The following is a 21,818-nucleotide window of genomic DNA, read 5'->3' as shown; positions in this document are numbered from 1 at the left end:
GTATCGAGTATAAAAGTTGGCAAATTATGTTACAGTTATATAAAATGTCGGTTAGGCCACATTTGGAATACTTTGTCCAATTCTGGTCATCGCACTACCAGAAGGATGTGGGGGCTTTGGAGGGAGTACAGAAAAGATTTACCAGGATGTTACCTGTATTAGCTATGAGGAGAGATTGAATAAACTGGGATTGTTCTCCCTGGAAAGTTGGAGGCTGAGGTGTGACCTGATAGAAGTTTATAAAATTATGAGGGGCAAAGAAAGGGTGAAAAGTTGGAAGCTTTTTCCCAGGGCAGAAATGACAATTACAAGGCAGCATAAGTTCAAGGTAAGGGGGGAAAGGTTCAGTAGAGACGTACGGGGGAAGTTTTACATGGAGGGTGGTGGGGGCTTGGAATGCACTGCCAAGTGAGGTGATTGAGGCAGACATGTTGGTGACATTTAAGACTTATCTGGATAGACACATGAACAGGTAGGGAATAGAAGCATACAGGCGGTTGGTCTAGATAGGGCAACATGATCAGCGCAGGCTTGGTGGGCTGAAGGGCCTGTTCCTATGCTGTACTGTTCTTTGAATGTTGTTTGACCACTAATGGCTCCTCTACCTCTCTGCCTTGCATGGAAGCATCTCTCACATTAGGTGCATTTCTATTTAATTTGCAGAGGAGGATAGGAAGAGAATTACACAATTAAAACCAGATGAGATATAACAAACTGTAAACCGTTCTCAGACATGCTTTTGAATAAAAAAGTGACTGAAGAGAAACTGCATACAAATCGCATAGACACTGAAATATTAAATTAATTTTGGATTACTAATATAATATTGTGATGCTTATTGTTATTAATAACCATCATTTTTAATAAATGTAGCACAATTTCCTTCTCTGATCACCTGTATAGAATAGTCATTTGTCTATTTCTGCAGCAGATGTTTAGTCTGAATGACGTTTAGATACTTATGAAAGAAGTTCCATGAAAAATGTTTGGCAAACATTTTATTCTTTGTTTTCAAGTGTCACGGCACAACCATGGAACTGAACTGAAATGCATGACACTGATATAACACCTCACCATCACAGAGATTAGATCCGAGTCCTCAATAACTCCAACTCAAAAAACATGTTCTCCCAAACGCTTTTCAAGGAAGGTAGAGCTCAATTCACATAGCTGTGTCACTCAGATGGTACAACTGTTTCATAGAATTCAGAGTTCTATTGCTTTCACTATGTTGACTGACATTTATGGTCTTAACAAGGAATCAACTGCTACTGCTAATAGCTGATGTGTCCATGAACTATATATGATAACTACATGGTTTATCTGACCCTATATTCAGCAAAAGGCAATTCCAAGTGCAATCTTTGACCAGATTCATTGGAGTTGAAGAAATTCATGTTTTCCATGCACCCTACAGTAAAGTGTATTGAAATAGAATTCTATAGATATTCATGGTTGTATCATTTGTCAAATGGACAATATGTTTATAACAAAAATCTAATCTTATTCTGTGATGCCTAATTTTGATATTTGATGGAAACAAGTCATATTCTTATATAACATCCAATAAGTGGTACTAACCTTCTAATTTCATGTCCTTATTCTACTCTGAAGATACATGGGTTTAATAGTTTCAGGGAGGTTATTAGGGGTTGTGATGTAGGAAAGACAGGTAAATAGCATCATCAACAGAAAACAGTAGCAGAAAAGCATGCTATGATTCAGCAATAGCATGCTTCAGTTTAAGAAGAGAAGAAATGGACGTACTGTAGAAACTGGCCATTACGTAGTGTTGGCAGCGATCACCTGTAAATTCATTTGGACACCTGACAAAAGAAACAAAAACCATAGAGAAAGAAACAAGATAGAAAGGATTTAACATTAGAACAGAGCATTCGAGGACACACATCCCAAAAGCATTGGTAAGACCACTGGGTTATTCAGCAGCAGAAGAAGAGTTATCAAAATAAATTGTTTCTTTCAAAACCTAGTCGCCTTAATATGCTGCTTCTGTAAAAATCTCCAACTCCAGTGGTGTCACCAAGGATACCTAGAAGTAGTGCAACACTTCCTTACATAACATACTTAGATCAGGTTTATATGTTCTCAAGGGCTCAGTCTCCAAACATCTTTGTCCGAAGAATCCAGGTTGGCATCTGGGGGAGGAAAAGGGGACAAATCACAAAACAAATGTAGGCAAATGCTAGGCCGAAGTTACAAAATAACTTCAATCCCCAGTGGAATCATTTGTGTTATCATGAGACTGCGAAGAAGCTGCTGAAATAGCACGTTCCTGTTAACCACCACAGGTGGTTCCACTGAAGGTTGGAACAGTTTATTTCAGTACGAAGAAAACATAGAAAAATGATAACAAGTGCATTAAATCATTATAATTAAATTCAATAAAATTAAATAATGAGTAAGTTTGGATGAAAATGAACAAAAATGTTGGTTCATGCTTCTGATGCTGCATTAAAACAACGCTGACAAAATTGCACTATATACTTCTGAGAACTGCAGTAAAAAGGTAAGAACAGGCAAAATTATGGAACTTGAAGTAATTCAAGCTGCAATGACAAGTCAGTGTGAAAGTTATACTAATATATGAAATTATTATAATTTAATGAATGGCGTTACCACACGTCATGTACTAAATATATAAATAGCATCTGGTAAAGTTGAAGGTTTATATAAATATTTAAAATATAAATATAATTTTAAGTAACACAACTCATGGGGCCGTAACTTCCGCGGAGTGGCAATCAATGGCAGATTGCCATTCCATATTGATTACTTGCGCTCACATTCTTAAGCACTTGTCTCGCCTGACCTTCCTGACTCAGTTCGGGTGCGACTCAAGAAGCAAAGTGTGCCCCAAGATCATGTGGCGAAGTGTAAAAGGAGTGGAGCGAAGGAGGATGCACTCCCTTTTTACAGTAAGCAGTTTCACGACACCAGGTGAAAGTCCAACAGGTTTATTTGGGAGCATGAGCTTTCGGAGCGTTGCCCCTTCATCAGGTGAGTTTTATTCACCTGATGAAGGGGTAACGCACCGAAAGCTCGTGCTACCAAATAAACCTGTTGGACTTTAACCTAGTGTTGTGAGACTACTTACTGTGCCCACCCCAGTCCAACACCGGCAACTCCACATCATGACTCCCTTTTTACAGCACTAGGTGCTGTAAAGTAGATGAGTTTAAAGGTCCCATTGAAAGGGAGAGGTAAGTTTCTAAGATAAGTGAATGGGTTGTGTGGGGTGGAGGTTTAGACATCGGCAGGATTGGGGGCTTTGGACATCGGCAGGGGTGAGGCATTTTGGGCATCGACAGAGGTAGGGAATTAGACATGGGGAGGGGTGTTGGGCATCGCAGGGTGGTGGGTGCAGACATCAAGGTGGTTGGGGGAGTCAGACATGGGGGGGGGGTGGTCTGGGCCAGGTCGGGTGGGAGAGTGTCCAGTGGTATGGGAGATTGGTGGTGGAGGGATGCAGTTTCAGGTTGGGGGCATGGTCGGGTCCAGTTGGATCGAGGGTGGGGAAAGGGTGGGATGCATAGTTGGAGCGGGGGTGGGGGGGGGGGGGGGGCAGGGGTGTGGGTTGGTTGGGGGGGGGGGGGGGGTGGTCATGTGTGCAGGGCTTACGGTTTTAAAAATAGTTACTCTGAAGCCAGAAGTGCTTTCTTTCCTTCTAACTCCTTCAGAGTAACTGAGTGTAAAACAGGCAGAACCACCCTAAGTTAGCGATTTAAATCGCTTTGTCGGATGGTTCCCAGTGCAGCACAATTGTCCAGAGGAAGTTAACGCTTCTGGACAACTGCCAGGTGAACACTTACCTGCGAACATCCAAGAGGGATTCACCAGCACATCTTTGGGCTACTCCCAAATCTGACCCTGGAGAGCCAGGAAGTTACGGGCCATGGTTTAACCTATGAAATTGTGTTAACACATTTCAAAACATAACTTTGCAAATTAGTTAGGTATTAGGTGCAGAATTTTTGTAATGGCAACAAAATTGTAGTTGTATTGACAATATTTTGTAATAACCAGCTACGTGTAATTTTTTTTCAAAGGAAATTCACCTCATTTAATTCTAACGATGTTTCTCACAAACACAGGACTCTGAATTAAGTTTCAACATATTGTGGAGAAATCAGCTAGGAACATATGTGGTCAACAGCACTTCTTTATCTTTCTCATGTATCCTGGGTAAAAGTCCACAAACGTGACATTTGTATATAATCTGTAATCTTGTATTATATATTTCCACATCATTTTGTCTTACTTATTTAGTTTGCTGAAAATCTACTTAGAAAGATACGCGAGGTTCATATGTTCTAAATATCTTTAAGAATAAGTGAATAGAGCCTTGATCAAAAATAATAATTACTGAATTGGCCATCTTACAAAACATGATTTATCTCATTATATTTTCCTCACTGACCTATAGAAATGCTAATTTTTCTTTACTTTTTTTGCCTAATTCCAGCTAATTTGCCAATTCCCTCCTTTTGTTTGTTGCTTTGCCCAGATTCCAATTTAATTAACCTATGTTCTCCCAATCTTGTTGAAAAGCTAAAACATGTCTTCTTTTGGTTAAGAGAACACATTAGAAGCATATAGGGTCAGTTCAATCCTGTAGATTGATGAAATGAAACCACAAGTTACATTTGAAGAGGACGACAGAGTGAACAATGCATTCCGGTTTCGTAACCAGAGGCTGTGAAGTTTCCAAAGAACCAACTGACATTTTTGCTAGTCCTCTGAGGTCATCTATCTGGCACAAAACCTAACAAATTGGATCATGTCACAAAGAACTTTTGCTCTTTAACTGTATTGTTACACCATTATAAAGATTTTACACGGGGCCTATCAGTTACGTGTTGAAAAAGGTGAGAAGAATAAACATGGCATGTACATGCAGTCAGTTTAAATTCAGTTACGGAGAAGCTTGTAGAAACAATAATCAGTGTGAAAATTAACTGTTGGGCATGGACTAATAAAGAAGATGGACCGAATGGCCTCCTTTTGTATTGTAGGGATCCTATAAGAGCCAGCACAGCTTTCATAGAATCCCGACAGTGCAGAAGGAGGCCATTCAACCCATCGAGTTTGCACCAACAACAATCCCACCCAGGCCCTATCCCTGGAACTCCACATATTTATCCCACTAACCTACTCTCCCAGGACACTAAGTGGCAATTTAGCATGGCTAATCAACCTAACCCACATGTCTTTGGACTGTGGGAGGAAACCGGAGCACCCGGAGGAAACCTACACAGACATGGGGAGAATGTGCAAACTCCACACAGACAGTGACCCGAGGCCAGAATTGAAGTCAGATCCCTGGAGCTGTGAGGCAGCAGTGTTAACCACTGTGCTACCGTGCCTGCCCTTGTTAAGGGCAAGTCATGTCTAGCTACTTGATGATGCAGTTGTTATTGTCTTCTGGACTTTCAAAAGGCATTTGATAAAGTGCCACACATTGCAGTGTTAATGTAAGCCTACTTGTGACTAATAAATAAGCATTAACTTTAAATATTAGACTTGTTAGCAAAATTAAAGTCCATGGGATAGATAACAGAGATGTTGTGAATGGCTATGTTTAGACAGCTAGACCCAGGGTTCAGTACCCAGGGCTCAGGATCACTGGTGATTTTGATTTGATTAGTGACTTGGACTTAGGGATACCAGGCACAATTTTGAACCTTGCACAGAGCTTGAAAATTCAGTAAACAGTGAAGAAGTTAGTAATAACCTTCAATTGGACAAAGGTGGGTTGGAGGAATGGGCAAACATAAGGCAGATGAAATTCAACCAGAGAAGTGAGAGATGTTACATTTTGGTATGAAGAATGAGGAGAGGCAATACGACAAATGTTGCAATTTTAAAAGGGGTGCTAGAAGAGAAAGACTTGGGATAGTTTCTCCCTGTGGTGGTGTCGTGGTAATATCACTGGACTAGCCATCCAGAGGTCCAGCCAAATATTCTGGGGACATGGGTTCAAATTCCACCATGGCAGCTGGTGTATATTAAATTCAATCATAAATCTAGAATAAAGCTAGTCTTAGTAATGGTGACCATGAAAATACCATAGATGGTTACAAAAACCCATCTTTAAGGAAGGAAATTTCCCATCCTTACCTGGTCTGACCTACATGTGACTCAGACCCACAGCTGATTGCCCTCAGAAATGACCTAGCAAGCCACTTAGTTCAAGGACAATCAGAGATGGGTAACAAATATTGGCATTGGCAGATTTGCCCGCATTCCATGAAAGAATAAGAAGAATAACAAGCCTCTGAAGTTGACAGGACAGATTAACAAAGCAGGGACCCTATACTTTGTAAAGAGAGACATTGGCCGGAATTTTACCGGTCCCCCCGCCACAGGAATAGGAGCGGGCGAGGGGGGGACCATGGAAAGGTCTGTAGACCTCGGGCGAGATTTTACGGCCATAAAATTCCAGCGATAGGGTGGAGTTTTCCCGTCCTGCCTGCCACTGGAATCGAAGCGGGTGGGACATGAACCACCCAAAGGTCTGTTGACTTCAGGCGGGATTTTCCGGTCTTGGGGCAAGCGCGGCCGGAAAATTCGACCCATAAAGTATAAAAGCCAGGAACATTATGCTAAAACCTATATAAAACACAAGTTTGGCCCCAGCTGGAGTATGGGTTTAAGAAGAATGTATTGGGGGTACAGAAGTGATTTACTAGAAAGATACCATAAATGAGAGATAACAGTCACATGAATAGACTGAAGAAGCTGGGACTGTTCTCCTTAGAACAGAAAACAGTATTTGATAGAGAAGTTTAAAATCATGAAGTGTTTAGATAAAGTAAATAAAAAGAAACTGGCTGAATTTTCTGGAGATGGCAGAAGACCTGGAGCCAGAGCTGAAAGCGGGAAGTGACCTGCATTGGTTGACGATGGGATCCAGGACAACATATTGCTCCAAGAGTTGCCAGAGAGGGCTGGCAGCTCAGCAGTGCTACCACTAGCAGTGATGGTTGCTGAGGCTGTAGCTACAAGAATATGGTGCTTCAGTGGCTGGGCTCTCTCAAAGACAGTTAAATACTGAGGTTGGGAGATACCTAGGGAGGGGGAGGAGAATGAGAGGTGGGCTCAGAACTGGCAGCTCCGTTGCCACAATGGGGGTGGAGAGATTAGTCTTTCCATTGGCCATTGAGAGTCCATGAAGGAGAACTCCTCATGGAACCCACTTGGAGGCTGCTGCGTTTCACAGGGTGATCTTCACATATGGTCGAGAGCCCTCTAAATGTGGGCAAAATGGCCGTAGTGGTGGGACATGGTCCTTACTTGGCCCTTTAAGTGGTTCAATTGGCCTTGGTTGGTATCTGGGCCACCAACTTTCATGCCATTGGCAAAATTGCATGGCACAGAAAGAGGTCAGGGATCCCACACTTAACACCTCCTTGTGCCATTTTACCAGCTTTGTTCCCCCCAGCCCATCCCCAATGTGCCTGGAAAATTGTCACCACTGCTTCGAATAGCTGAAGTGCCAATAACCAAAGAGAAGAGATTTAAGGTGATTAGCAAAAGAACTGGGTGACATGAGGAAAAATCTTTTTATGCAACATGTGGTTGGAATTTTTAATGCACCACCTGACAGATTCAAAAGGGAATTGGATAAATATTTGAAGGAGAAAATATTACAGGAATACGGGAAAAACAAGAGAGTGAGAATAATTGAATTACTATTAATAACAGCTGTGCAGAGTTAATAGGCCAAGTGGCCTCCTTCTGTGCTGTACAATGATAGTTAGTTATATTCTTCCGTGAATAATTAAATATAGTTGGTCGGTTTAGCTTAATTGGTTGGACAGGCTGGTTTGTGATGCAGAGAGATACCAACATTGCGGGTTCAATTCCCATAGTTGATGAGGTTATTCATGAAGGCCTGCCTCCTCAACCTTGCCTGATGTGTGGTGATCCTCAGGTTAAATCACCACCTGTCAGCTCTCTCCCCGCAAAAGGGAGGGCAGCCAATGATCATGTCGGACTATGGCAACTTTACCATTAGCTTACCCTGTTGAGAGGAGTTGGCAAATTTCTTCTGTCTTATGTCTATTCTGGTCAACAATGTAGTGGCGTAGCAAAGCAGGAAAAAAATAATCCTTCAATGTAAACCAACCTGTTAGACTGCGGGTTGACTCTCACGAACATATACGTACAAAACTATTTTAAATGTAATCTGATGTGAAAATGTCGCTCAGGAATCTGATTGCCCATCGAAAACAAGAGTTATGAGATACCTCTAACAGATACCTTTACACAGTTTGGGCTTTGTACCAAGTATAGTGTAATCCTAGAAGAAGTTGCATTCCAAGTTATGTTCCTTTCAGTTTTATGATATTTTGCTTAAGTGCACATTTTTATCATGAAAAACCACCTTTGAACCTGTAATATTAAAGGATAGATTTCTCCACAATACCAGAATACTTGGCAGAGGACCATGTTTGTAAACTTTTGGAATTTGCTGCTTTCGAAACATAAAATTACTTTTTATATTTTAAGGAGTACATTAGAGCCAAAATTTTCAAAATTATCCTTTTCATTTTAAAAGCTTTGAAAATAAAAATTTTATTTATTTAGAATATAACATTGCAGTTAATTTGCTTGCCTTTCTTTTTCACCCGTATATGCAGAAGGTCAGAAAAACAGCGGGACTATGAAGTATATAGTTACAGTTAAAATTGCTAAAAGAAAATGGCTGTGGGCCAAATCATCATAAATGTGACTGAATCATGCACAAGTGTGATAGGATCAGAGGTGAAAGCAGCCAATTGAGGTTGGTTCTGCCTGTTCCTGACACCAACGTGGTGTAGCACATTAGAAAAAGGTTAAATGCAAGAAGACTGCAGATGAACAAATGTGATAACCAGGGGAAAGGGCACTTAGTCTTCAGAAAAATATATGATGCCTTGCATGGATCGATAATGTGTGAAGTGAAGCATGTATGAAGCTTTTGAACAAAGGAATGTTGAACATGATGGAAGCCACCAATATAGAAGTATAATTTATGTTCAATGCTCATCGCAAAAGTTGCTGAAGTGACTGGACAAAGTTTAATGACCCGAATCTTTTGAGAAGCGACAAGCACTGTCAGGTTGCTGTTATGCTCCTACTTTGCTGCACCATGACTCTACTCCACATTTCTGGTTGGGTTTACCACTCCCTGCTTCCGAAATGAGGAACTGCCTTCCATTGAACTGCTTCCTTGTAATGCAGGATCATTGCGGATGGGGGAGGCGGATAGCGGAGGACATGACATGCCTCCTTTTTTTGGCACTAGCTGCTGTAAAGTATCCACTAACATGCTGGGAAGCTCTGGGGCGTTTAGCGTTTGTGTTAGTGCATGAGTGTATAAATGAGTGAGTGGGTATAAATGGGTAGGGTGCTAAATGGATAGGGTGGTAGTTGGAGTGGGAGGGGTTGTCAGGTTGGGGCTCGACATGTCTGGTCAGTTGGGAGTGTGGGAGGAGTCAGGTGATGGGGCTAGTTAGAGTGGGTCGGTGAGTTGGAGAGCAGTTCAAGAACTCAGTGTGTGTTTAGGGTGTTAGTTCTGTAGTTATCCTGGAGCTAGACTAGGATTTCTCTGTCTGACATTTCTTGAGTAAGTAAGCTGTAACTGTCTGAAGTCTCTGATTCTAACAGTCTCGGGAAGTGGGGAATTGACCATTGGAAGTCAAAATTCCCAGGCAATTCCTACAGGATCAGTGTGTTGGGACTTCTACAAGATCCTGAAGCACATCTTGTGGGGGCAAGTCTGGTCTTTTGATGATCCAAAGACTAGAAGATCTGAGACAATTGTCATCTACTATTCTCTCCAAACTCTGCAATTCTTATTTTCATAATTTAAATGACCATGGATCAAATAATCAAGTTCATTCTTTCAGTTGCGGTATTAAATGTTATTAATAAGGCAGTTCCATTTTTCAATGTCTATGTTCAGATGGTTGGAACTGCAACACATGTATTCATCCGCTCTGTCACTAAATATGAAATATGCTTTTGTCTCTCTGATTTACCATGTGGCAAGTTTCACCACCTCATAATGCAAGATGTCAGCAGAAGTGTGGCAATTGAAAGAAAATTAATGAGCTGATCATGTCACCTTATCCTCACAAATCTGCTCTTGACTGATTAAAAGGTATTAGATGATCCTGGAAATGGTTCTCTAGCCCATACATTTAGAAAATGAATGATGCATTCAAAAGGAATCGAGCGGAATATATTTACAAAATGCTTGAAAAATAACTTTCTCAGATAGAATCCCTGTGGGGGTTCTCCAAATCTCCAGCCATAATGTCGAAAGAAATGCTGGAGAATTAACATAAACAGCTGCTTATGCTTTAATTCTGGGGTTTCTGTTGAAGTTATGGGAGTATATCAACAGAATCCATGGTTAGCATTTGCTGAATAGGCCCTGAAGGAAAGAACATTAAAAGAATTCAGTGATGGACCTGTTGTTTCGCTTCCTGCACCCAGTGGTGCCATAGCAAGGTTTTTCCTCAAACAGGGCACCAGCCTGTGCTGTTGCCAGAGGCTTATAGTTTGAGGGGCGCCACACCACATCAAGCTTGGCTGCCCTGGAGTCTATCCTCCTTTTATCACCTGCCTTTGGAGTGTTGGAATGATTTTGCAGATTTGATGTGCAATCTGTTGGCCACATTATGAACTTGACCATCCAGTCCTGGGGTGGGACTTGAACCTGGAATTTGTGACTCAGGGGCAAGGATGCTACTCACCACTCCACAAGACTGCTGGAGTAATGGACCTGAAAATATTATTCGGGTTTGCCTTGTTTTCATAAAAATAGTGATGAATAGTGTGGTCAGCTGAGTGACTAAAGGCAGAGTTAAGGTATGTTGTGGAGATGCTGGTGCTGGACTGGGGTGGGCACAGTAAGAAGTCTTACAACACCAGGTTAAAGTCCAAGTTTTTACCCAGGGTGGAAGAGTCAAATACTAGGGGCATAAGTTTAAGGTGCGAGGGGCAAGATTTAAAGGAGATGTATGAGGCAAGTTTTTTTACACAGAGAGTGGTGGGTTCCTGGAACTCACTGCCAGGGGAGATAGTGGCAGCAGATACAATAGTGAGTTTTAAGGGGCATCTTGACAAATACATGAATAGGATGGGAATAGAGGGATATGGTCCCCAGAAGGGTAGGGGGTTTTAGTTCAGTCGGGCAGCATGGTCGGTGCAGGCTTGGAGGGCCGAAGGGCCTGTTGCTGTGCTGTAGTTTTCTTTGTTCTTTGTTCAACAGGCTTATTTGGAATCACGAGCTATCGGAGGGCTCCTCATCTGATGAAGGAGCAGCACTCCGAAAGCTCGTGATTCCAAATAAACCTGTTGGATTTTAACCTGGTGTTGTGAGACTTTTTACTAGAGTTAAGGTAAGAAGCTATATCAGATCTGACTCCTGGTTTGTATGGATATTTTAAAAGGCCCAGAGCTTTCTTATGTGATCCAGAGATCCTTGCTGAAAATTTGTAGGTGTCAGATAGGCACTGGATTCAGGCAAAATGCAGATGCTGTCAGACCTGCTGAGATTTTCCAGCATTTTCTGCTTTTGTATGCACTGGATTCACTTTGGATCGTGTCACACATAAAATAGTTCAACGACCACACTTTTCAAGTTTGCACATGGCAGTTTTGGCTGTCTACTGCTGTTGGTGGAACTATATCCCAGCATAAATCAATATCTTCAAACTAGGAAGATTAAAAGAGATAAGTTGGTGGAAAATAAATAAAAATGCCCAGCAATGATTGGGGTTTTTAGCAACATCAAGTTTCAGAATGGATCTTCTATCAAAGCAAATCTTCAATTCCCGACATAAGAATATTTGTGGGGAATTAGCTGCTTTGAATTGAAACCCCAGACTGCAACATCCTGATTAGCTAACTTCTAATAGCAACTGGTGATGGAATATAATGTCATAACCTGCCTGCTTATTAGATTAAACTGTCTGACCAATGACAAGAGATGTTATGGGAATTTCCTTGTAATTCAGTCTGGTCCTGGTTTCAACCCTGGTACAATTTGAGGACAGGACAGGACCAAAAGAAAATCTGGGCATCAGTCATATTGATACGAATTTACCTCTGTGGCCTTCACCTTTGTAAGACTTGGCTTCAATCTTATTGGAAGGTGTTATTAATTCCTTTTCTGGTACGTGTCTTCCCAGTTCACCTTTTCCAGTTGATTAATTAAACTGGCTTTAATGAATCAAGCTGGTTGTGAAACTGGCTAGTGGAGTAAATCTATGATGCCTCTTTACAAAGGCAAAACAGGCCTACACGACATGAGAGGCAATAACTGCTTCATTCATAGTCAGCACAGGCTGTTTATTTTCATTTTGCCTGAACTTAAATTAATTCCCCTGTGAAATTAGTTAAAATCATTTGGTTATTGTTGGTTAAGACACAAAGCTTTATGGTGTAAAGTGTTACGCACCATGTGCCCAGTCACTCAGCAGATTAGGGATGAGAAAGTAACAAATATAAAGATGGCATGCTTAGTGGTGGTAATCATGGTGTTTGTTCTGTCATTATCCCCAGATCAGACCCAGACACCTATTCTTTGTAGACCAGTATTCAGAGCAACCACCTTTGAAAAACAGTGTGTTAGTTGCACAGCACAGAGAACACTTAACATCCATTGACTCTCATTAGTATTTAGTACATTTAAAAAAGATACACAAATTCTGATTATACAATGATAACTCTTCTATGAAATATTGACAATTTACTTTTTCATTGCCTCCATCACACAGCACATGTTAGATTCATGGTTTTAATATTGAGGTGCTAAAAAAATGAGTTTCCAGCAAATTTTCCATTTTCATACCAATGTAAAGTGACTCGTTTTTCTGTTCTGCCTTATTCATTTTCAATGCGATGACTTGTATTAAAGAATTTGATAAGCAAGGTTCTATCCATTCATTTTGCTTCCTTGTATGCTACCATTTATAATAGGAATGGTTTTATATTACAATCCAACATTTTCAGTATTTAGTTAATCTTTTTATTAAGCTTGACAAAACTTGCTTTTACACATTGTAGGATGAATCTGAGCAGAGTGGTCACAGTACTCACGCATTTACATCCCAATTGTACGGCCAGCTTTCCTGTAAATTGGAAGCAAAGTTGGTCTTTTTTTAAATACTGGATGTGACAATTTGAATAATGTCCTTCTGTGAAGTACTGGCATCATGATGTCAGCAATTAGTTATATCTTCATGCCATATGGAAATACTGTACATTTGTGATGTTGTGATGTTGATTGGGATGTCTAGTGGGGCTGTAATGCTAACAGCAAGGGAGCTACATCCAGGAAGACCATTGGGAAGACTCAGTTAAAAAACGTGGGTTCTTTTCACCAGTCGGAAAAAGTCTGGCACGTTTATCTTTTGGCCGTTGCTGGTTATGTGAGACCCATGTGTCGATGATGTTTATGGCATCAGAAATAAGGTGAAATCAGGAAGCATTTCCCACAAATATCAGAAAAACTGGTGTACCATTTCCGAAGTATAATTTAAGAGGTTGTTTGACTATGGCCAACAGCAGCAGAATGTTGTAGCTGGAACGCACAGAGCTCTACAGCAGTGTTGGATTTCCAACCAGGCCCGAGTTTAAATCCTGCTCTTGGTAATCATTCAAAGGGCAAGTTTTATCAGCTCTCTACCAGATTATTAGATGGAGAGCCTTTGAGGGGTTAGCACTTCACCTCTGGGATGAAAAGATTAGTCCTCATCCCACATAAGCCATATACCACCTTCTTTCATATATTTGCAGAATAAGCTTCAAGGTCAGGTGATCCTGCTTCACTGGATGAAGGACAAATGATGCTGCAGGCAGTAATAGGAAAGATACAGATAAGGGGGAGGAAAGGTGGAGAGAGAAATATCACAAAACACATGTAAATTAAAAATACAGACAAGTTCAAAGATGCTGAATGGTATATTATCTCCAGCCATTTGATCTGCCTCTAAAACTTTGTGGAACAATGGGAAAATCCTTTAACAAGGTTATCATAAAGTAATCAGGAAGCATGATAAATTATTTTAGCTCTCCCAGAGTCAGGTAAACCCAAATCGACTAACGCCTCTACGTGCCGATACTCATTTTGATAGCAACTCAGGGGTCTGTAAAGCCGGAGGTCTTTCGCAGCTGTGAAGGCAAGAAATGCACCATAGATCAATTTCTGTGATGTCACTCAGAGCCGAGGTCAAAAGGTCTGTTAACCTGGCAATATCAACCGTAAAATTCCAGCGCAAAAGCGGTTAAGTAATAAAATGGCAATGCATTGTCATTTTGTTTATGTTTTTTCTAAAAGTATTGCAATTAACTATACAACCGAAAACTTTCTTTGTAAGCTATGTAAACCGAGAAGCCTATTTTTAACTAATCCAATTGCAGCAATCGCTAGAAGTTGAATTTGACATTCTTATCTGGCCTACATGAACAAGGTTGTTAAAAGATAAATTCTAACATTTAACATTGAATCTGGATAGTTCTATGAAAATGAGCATTTGTCCCAAAGACGTGAAACATTCCATTTAGCCATGACTGCAAAAACACAAGAATAGTGTTTGGTGTCAAATGCAATGAGCCACTGTCTTGCCAGGTGTTTTTACACACTTAATGTACAGTTTCAAGTATATTTGAGGAGAACGATGTTTCACTAATGTGGATCTAAAAGTTAGTAACTATTACTTTTCTTGACCCTTAACAGCTCAAGGAGGTGTGTAGCTCGTTCTTATCAACATGACAGTTCTAATGCTGAAGGCTGAAAGAGCATAGGATTATGAGGTTTATCATTCATCAGCTTCCAGGTGATGCAAAAAGTATTGATGGTGTTTTACAATGTTTCACATTTGGGAAAATGATTGCTGCTGGAACAAGTAACTGATAACTATGCACCAGGCTCTTGAAAGCATAATTTCTAAAGAGAGACAAACAATTCTGGAAGTCACATGCTTGTATTTCCTTTCATATAAAAAGTGATACAGTGAAGATAAACATACAGTATTGGAGCAATACCTGTAGTTTTGTAAACTAGTTTGAGCATAATTCCATTATGGCACTGCAGTGAGGGCGGCACGGTAGCACAGTGGTTAGCACTGCTGCTTCACAGCTCCAGGGACCTGGGTTCGATTCCCGGCTTGGGTCACTGTCTGTGTGGAGTTTGCACATTCTCCTCGCGTCTGCGTGGGTTTCCTCCGGATGCTCCGGTTTCCTCCCACAGTCCAAAGATACGGGTTAGGTTGATTGGCCATGCTAAAATTGCCCCTTAGTGTCCTGGGATGCATGGATTAGCGGGTAAAATATGTAGGGATATGGGGGTCGGGCCTGGGTGGGATTGTGGTTGGTGCAGACTCGATGGGCCAAATGGCCTCTTTCTGTACTGTAGGGTTTCTATGATTTCTAATTCATGTTATTGAATAGAAATGGAAGCAAGTATGTTTTTCATTGTAACATGAGGTGTTCCCTTCCTATGCAACCTTCTGTTTGAAGAATGGAAGGCCCTGAGGGGTCCTGACAGGGTGGATGTGGAGAGGATGTTTCCTCTTATGGGAGAATCGAGAATGAGGGGTCGCTGCTTAAAAATAAGGAGTTGCCAATTTAAAAAGAGATGAGGTGAAAGATTTTCACTCAGAGCGTCATGAATCTTTGAAACTCTCTTCCTGAAAAAGCAGTGGAAACAGATTCTTTGAATATTTTTAAGGCAGAGGTGGATGTTGGTAAGCAGTGGGGCGATAGATATTGGGGTAGGCGAGTGCAGATTTGAGGTTACTATCAGATCAGCCACAATCTTATTCAATGACAGAGCAAGCTCGAGGGGTTGAATTGCCTACTCCTGCTTCGTGTTCATATGGAACGTATGCTAGGGAGACAGAGAGAGAATGCACTTCATTGGAGGGAGCATTCAAGCTACACTGACTCTGGGAAAGTATTGAGAATCCAATGCTGATATACAAAGAACTTCAGTTTAAGCAGCAGAGGTTCCATTAGCTCATCATTTAGGAGAGTCGTAACTGACCACATTAAAAAGTGACATTTATTTTCCAGATTATTTCACTGGGAGAAAGTCTGAAACCCCATTGAAATAGAGAATTAACTTAAAAGGCTTCATTACTTTTCTCTGATTCTATTTTTTTCTTTTAACTTTGATTTTCAAATATGGCATTGCAAACTGACATCTATTAATTAACATCAAGACTGACATCATCAGAAACAGATCTATGGATATAAATTATACAAAACATGTACGGGTTATATAGAGTTCAGTAACTGGACCAGGCAAATTTTTCCATATTATGCAGAGGGAATAGAGAATCATAACACTGTGTTTTAACAAAGATTGAAAGCAAGAGAATTGTACAAGTATAAATTCAATAAAAGTAGGAAAAGGCTAAAGTAGCAAAATATCCATCCAATACTTTATTAATGGGACTCTTGTTTACAATGGATGGAGTCAGAATAAGGCCAAGCATTCGTTCCCCACCCCTGATACATGCTATTATGCTGTAATCATCTACACATCCTCTGAGGCCTGGATATATCTTTTATTTTTCAATTTTATTTCTTATTATGGTCTCCTTTAGTCACTTCATATCACTTCTGTTATTAATCATCTCCTGTCCTCTACTTAATCTCTCGCACACTTTCCCAGACTTTGTTTTTCCTTTTAAGTTTTTGATGTGTTTCACCTCTCCATTCTAACAAAAGGTCATTGGCCTGAAACATTATGCTGGATTTTACAGGCCCATTGCAGTGGGTAAAATGCCATGAATGACGTGCATGCTGCAACTTTACCAGCTTTTGAGGAGCCTGCCTACCCTTGGGCCAATTGAAACTCTTAAGTGACAAATGAATGACCATTTAAGGACCTCAATCTGTCGCTTCTGGGACTTAACCAGCAGTAGGAGAGGCTGCCAAGCATCAAACCAAGCAGCTATCACTGCACGGGCTCATGGCAGGCAAAGGGGAGGCACCCCCTTCCTCCTGAGCTCAATTCCAGGCCCTACCATCCTTTTGTTCCCTTTGCCCCTTGGTACCAGTAATAACCCCCTCCCACCCTCCCTCTAACACTTATCTTTCACTTAAGTTCTTCAGCACGGATGGCTTTTTAAAAAACAATTACTTCATCCTTAAAGTTGTGAAGCCATTGTTTATTGGACTGGGCAGATCTAAATTCATTCCTTGCTTGCTCCAAAAAACAAATCCAAATTCCAATTGAATCCAATTCATAGTCCCGCACAAGGGAGACAAACAAGATCCAAGCTGACAAGATAAGGCATTGCACACCATCTTGGGCTCGATCTGATGCTTGATTGTAGCCAAAAGGCCGAGAAGCCTTCAGCACTGGAGGCTTTTGTAGGCCCAACAATGGCCACCACACCCGGTGGCGCTATTAAGACCAGAGTGACTGGCCGGCAGCTTGCTGAAGTGGGATTGCCTACCCAGATGGGGACAGAAGGTTTGCTTTAAACCAATTAATTCCCACTCTGAGAGTTAGATCTCTCCAAGGCAACCCTTGAATTTTTCAGTGGAGGGCAATGGTCACGGCATCCATTAAATCCAACCCATTAGGCCTAATTTCCCCTCTCTGCTGCCTGATTTGCTGAGTGTCTCCAGCATTTTCTGCTTTTGGTTCAGATTTCAACATCAGAGACATTTTGCTTTTTTGCTGCACTTTTTAAAAATCCTCTTTAATCTGTGTATTATAGCTCAATATTTTGAATTTAAAATTTAATACTAATCTGATATACAATTAATTTCCTCCCCTACCACCTACCTTATTTCATTCTTCACCATCTCAATTCATTGCAGGATAGAGAGTGGGCACAGAGCCTCGTAAGTCCCTGAACATAAATGCTGTCCTTCTCCCAACATCCAAACATTCTCACACATACATTAGCACACGTTCTTGAACAAAAATGTGTCTATTTTGAACAGGAAATTGAATCCCGAGCAGTTAAATTCTTATCCAATTAACCAAGATGATAAGGTGAATTGTAGCTGCCATTACTGTCTTCATAACTTATTGCAATTAATAATGTTCATAGAAATCATAGAAACCCTACAGTACAGAAACAGGCCGTTCGGCCCATCGAGTCTGCACCGACCACAATCCCACCCAGGCCCATATCCCTACATATTTTACCCGCTAATCCCTCTAATCTACGCATCCTAGGACACTAAGGGGCAATTTTAGCATGGCCAATCAACCTAACCCACACATCTTTGGACTGTGGGAAGAAACCGGAGCACCCGGAGGAAACCCACGCAGACACGATGCTGTTGTGATTGTTTGAAACTTATCTTTCCCCCAATAAATAAAACCAGTTAGGCAACTTGGGTCATTGCTCCATCAAAGATTTTGAAAACCAGTCACTAGTACGAAAAGCAGTTACTAAAAGTCCCAAATGTAGTTAATTCATTTACAGCCATAGGATTAGAGAGGAATGATCTTTCATCCTTGTGTAAATGCCAGAACCACATCGTAGCAATGATTTAGATTGGTAAAATGCACTGTGGGGAATTTAGCTTAGGACTGAAAATATTAAACTGATGTAAGGTAAATTGTGTTGGAGAGAGAGCTGTTAGGGCATACAAATGAATTAACCTATTTGAGAAATATTTCACAAACAATATAGATGTTACCTGAAATCACTTCAATATGTCAGATAAGAAATGCTTTCCGTTGGGTTTGTACAGAATGATTTGTTAACAAAAGCCTCTGAACAACTTTATATTTCAAAGTGAAAGATTTAACAATAAATAAGGAACAGCTTGTCTTTTTTCTCTTGTAAAGGGATAAATTATTACGTAGCAGGAATGTACCTATTGAACATGGCAGCTTAGGGCTTCAAATCTCAAGAGGCATCAGCTGTATTATCTGATTTGTTGGACTCATGCCATCTTCCTAGAGAATAAACTCTAAGGAGTGACTTATTGCTGGTTTCAATTTATATCCTGTTACTTGAACATTTCTTCCAACATTTAGCCAAAATCAGAAATGCCACGCTGCACACTGTTAAGATCCATATACCCTCTGCATGATACAATAATAAGTATATCTGTGTAGATATCAAGCAATGAGTACTGAAGGTGCCTTTCTGTAATGTTTTTACAGGGGGTTTCATTTTATTACAATAAGCATTGCCAAGACATGGGTAGTTTTCAGGTATTTACTTAATTTAGTTGACACACAATATGAAAGAATCCTATCAGCTACACAACTTGAAGATTGTTCATGAGACCCATTTCCTGCTCCCTTGATACTACTTACATTAAAATGTTGCCTGCCCAACTTCCCTTCCTGGCTCTCATATTAGCAGATATTATTAACTACTCTTTCCCCTCAGGTAGTCTCCCTTTCTCCCTCAAATATTCCATTATTCAGCCTCTCCTCATAAAACACAACACTTGATCCCTCCAAACCTTGCAAACCACTGGCCCTTCTCTAATCTCCCTTACCACTCGAAAGTCCTTGAACATGTTGTCACCTCTCAAATTATTGCCCATCTTTCTCAGAACTCCATGTTTGAATCCTTCCAATCAGCTAGTTTCAGCTCCTGTCACAATACTGAAAGAGCTCCTCTCAAAGACATCTTGGGTAACTATGACAAAGGTAAAGAATCTCTCCTTGTCGTTCTTGATCTGTCTGCAGCCTTTGACTCAGTTGACCACATCATCTACCTCCAACGCCTCTCAACAGTCATTCAGATGGGGACTACCTTCTTCCATTCTTATCTATCCTGTCATAACCAGAGAATCATCAGCAATGGCTTCTCTTCCTGTTCATGTACCACTACATCTGGTGTCCCCAATGAATCTATTCCTTGACCCTCTCCTATTCCTGATCTACTTGCTGCCCCTTAGCATCATAACCAGATTTAGTTTCCATGAGTTTATCGATGACATCCAGCTCTGTTTCATCGCCATCTCTCTCCACTCCGGCACTGTTACTGAATTGTCAGGCTGCTAGTCCGACATACGGTATTGGATGAGCAGAAATATATCCCAATTGCATATTGAGAAGACTAAAACCACTGCCAATGGTTCCCACTACAAAGTCTGTCCCCTAGCCAGCAATTCCATCTCTCTCCTCAGCAACAGTCTGAGGCTGAGATATCAAATTTGACCACAAGGTGAGCTTTCAATCATATATGTGCGCCATAACTAAGACTGTTCTTTCCACCTCGTAATATTGTCTGACCCTACCCCTGCTTCAAGTCATCTGCTGCTCAAACCCTCAACCATACCTTTGTTACTTCTGGACACAAAAATTTGAATGCACCCATTTGGCAGCATTTTTCAAAGCCAAGGCCTCTACCACTGAGAAGGACAAGGGCAGCAGATGCATGGGGACACCATCACCATCCCCTTCAAGTCACACACCAACTTGACTTGGAAATATATCGACATTCTTTCAATGTCGCTGGGTCAAACTTCTGAAACTCCCTTCCAAACAGCAATGTGGATGTTCCTACAAGACATGGATTGCAGCAGTTCAAGAAGATTGCTCACCACTATTATGGCAAGGGCAATTAGGAATGGGCAATAAAGGCTGGCATAGCCAGCGACAGCCAGATTCCATGAACAAATGAAAACAAATTCCTGGATGCTCCCCCACATTCTCGAACTCGACATCATCCAACTGTGCTGCCCATGTCCTACCGTGTACCAAATTCCTGTCACCCATCACCTCTGTGCTCACTGATTTAGATTCGTCCTTGTTTAAGCAACACCTCAACTTTAAATATTTAATCTTTGTTGTAAAATTCCTCCATGGCTTTGTGTCTTCCGACCTCTGTAATCTCCTCCAGCCCCCCAAGATATTTGCCCCCCTTTAACTCTTGCCTCTTGAACATCCCTGACTTGAGTTGTCAAGATCTTAAGCTCTCCTTAAACTCTTTGCCTCTCTAACTTTCTTTTCTCCTTTAAAGGTGCTCCTTAGAGTCTACCACTTTTGGTCATATGTCCCAATAATTTCCAATGTGGCTCGGTGTCAAATTTTGCTTTACAATAGTTCTTGTGACGTGAATTGGGGCATATTACTGTATCAAAGATATTATATCAATATTAATTGTAATTATTGTTGAATAGTTGCTACATTTCGCAGTACAATGAAGTGACAACTTTTTCGACACTTACATTTCTGGGCCCCCTGTGCAGCAGTGCTGTAGTTTCACAGTCCAATTAGTCTAATCAGTCCCTTGATTATCATCAAACTAACCCTTCAGTACTCGAAAGCCAAAATATTTTCAATATTATCAAATGAAACATGCTTAATCTCAAAGGAGATACTGAATAAACCCCTTCTAAAATATTATAGAAAAGTGCACTCACTTACTTGCAAGAAATTTTATTAATACCATCAATATAATAACACACACCGCCATTGACACAATAGGATTTCTCAGACTCATTGCATCTTCTAGCATGGCCAGATTCAGGTGAGAGTGTTGTAGTAGCAGCTGCAAAATAAAACATGGGACAAATTTAGAATCTCCTGCACATCAAAAAAAGGTCACAGAATTCATTCTATCTGATATGGTTCCCTTAAAGAGCAATCCACTTACTTCCATTTCACTGCCCTTTCTCATGCCTTAGGCCTGAATTTTCAGGATGGTGAGTGCTCAGCACCCATGATCCGGAGAGACTCTGACTGATCCAAAGCCATTTCAAACTCAAAGGAGGTGCATAAATTATTTAAATGAGCATCTCCATATATTTTAAATACGATTTGCGGGTGTGGAGACTTCGGTTCCGGGCATGCCGGGACT

General features: G+C 40.9%; 1 protein-coding gene across 1 annotated transcript in view; it reads right to left on the bottom strand.

Moving 5' to 3' along the window:
• The window catches only part of LOC144505484 (pro-neuregulin-2, membrane-bound isoform-like), a 158,326-nt gene that overhangs the window by 34,174 nt on the left and 102,334 nt on the right, over nt 1-21,818 (bottom strand). The window contains exons 4-5 of the mRNA XM_078231602.1: nt 21,386-21,509; nt 2,086-2,156 (exon numbers count right to left, since the gene is read on the bottom strand). Coding sequence (XP_078087728.1) covers nt 2,086-2,156; nt 21,386-21,509 — 195 coding nt within the window. The remainder of the gene's footprint in view (nt 1-2,085; nt 2,157-21,385; nt 21,510-21,818) is intronic.

The sequence above is a fragment of the Mustelus asterias genome, chromosome 16 (assembly GCF_964213995.1).
Source record: "Mustelus asterias chromosome 16, sMusAst1.hap1.1, whole genome shotgun sequence".
Taxonomy (NCBI): domain Eukaryota; kingdom Metazoa; phylum Chordata; class Chondrichthyes; order Carcharhiniformes; family Triakidae; genus Mustelus; species Mustelus asterias.
Note: the sequence above shows the minus strand (reverse complement) of the source record. Positions and strands in the feature narration are given on the sequence as shown.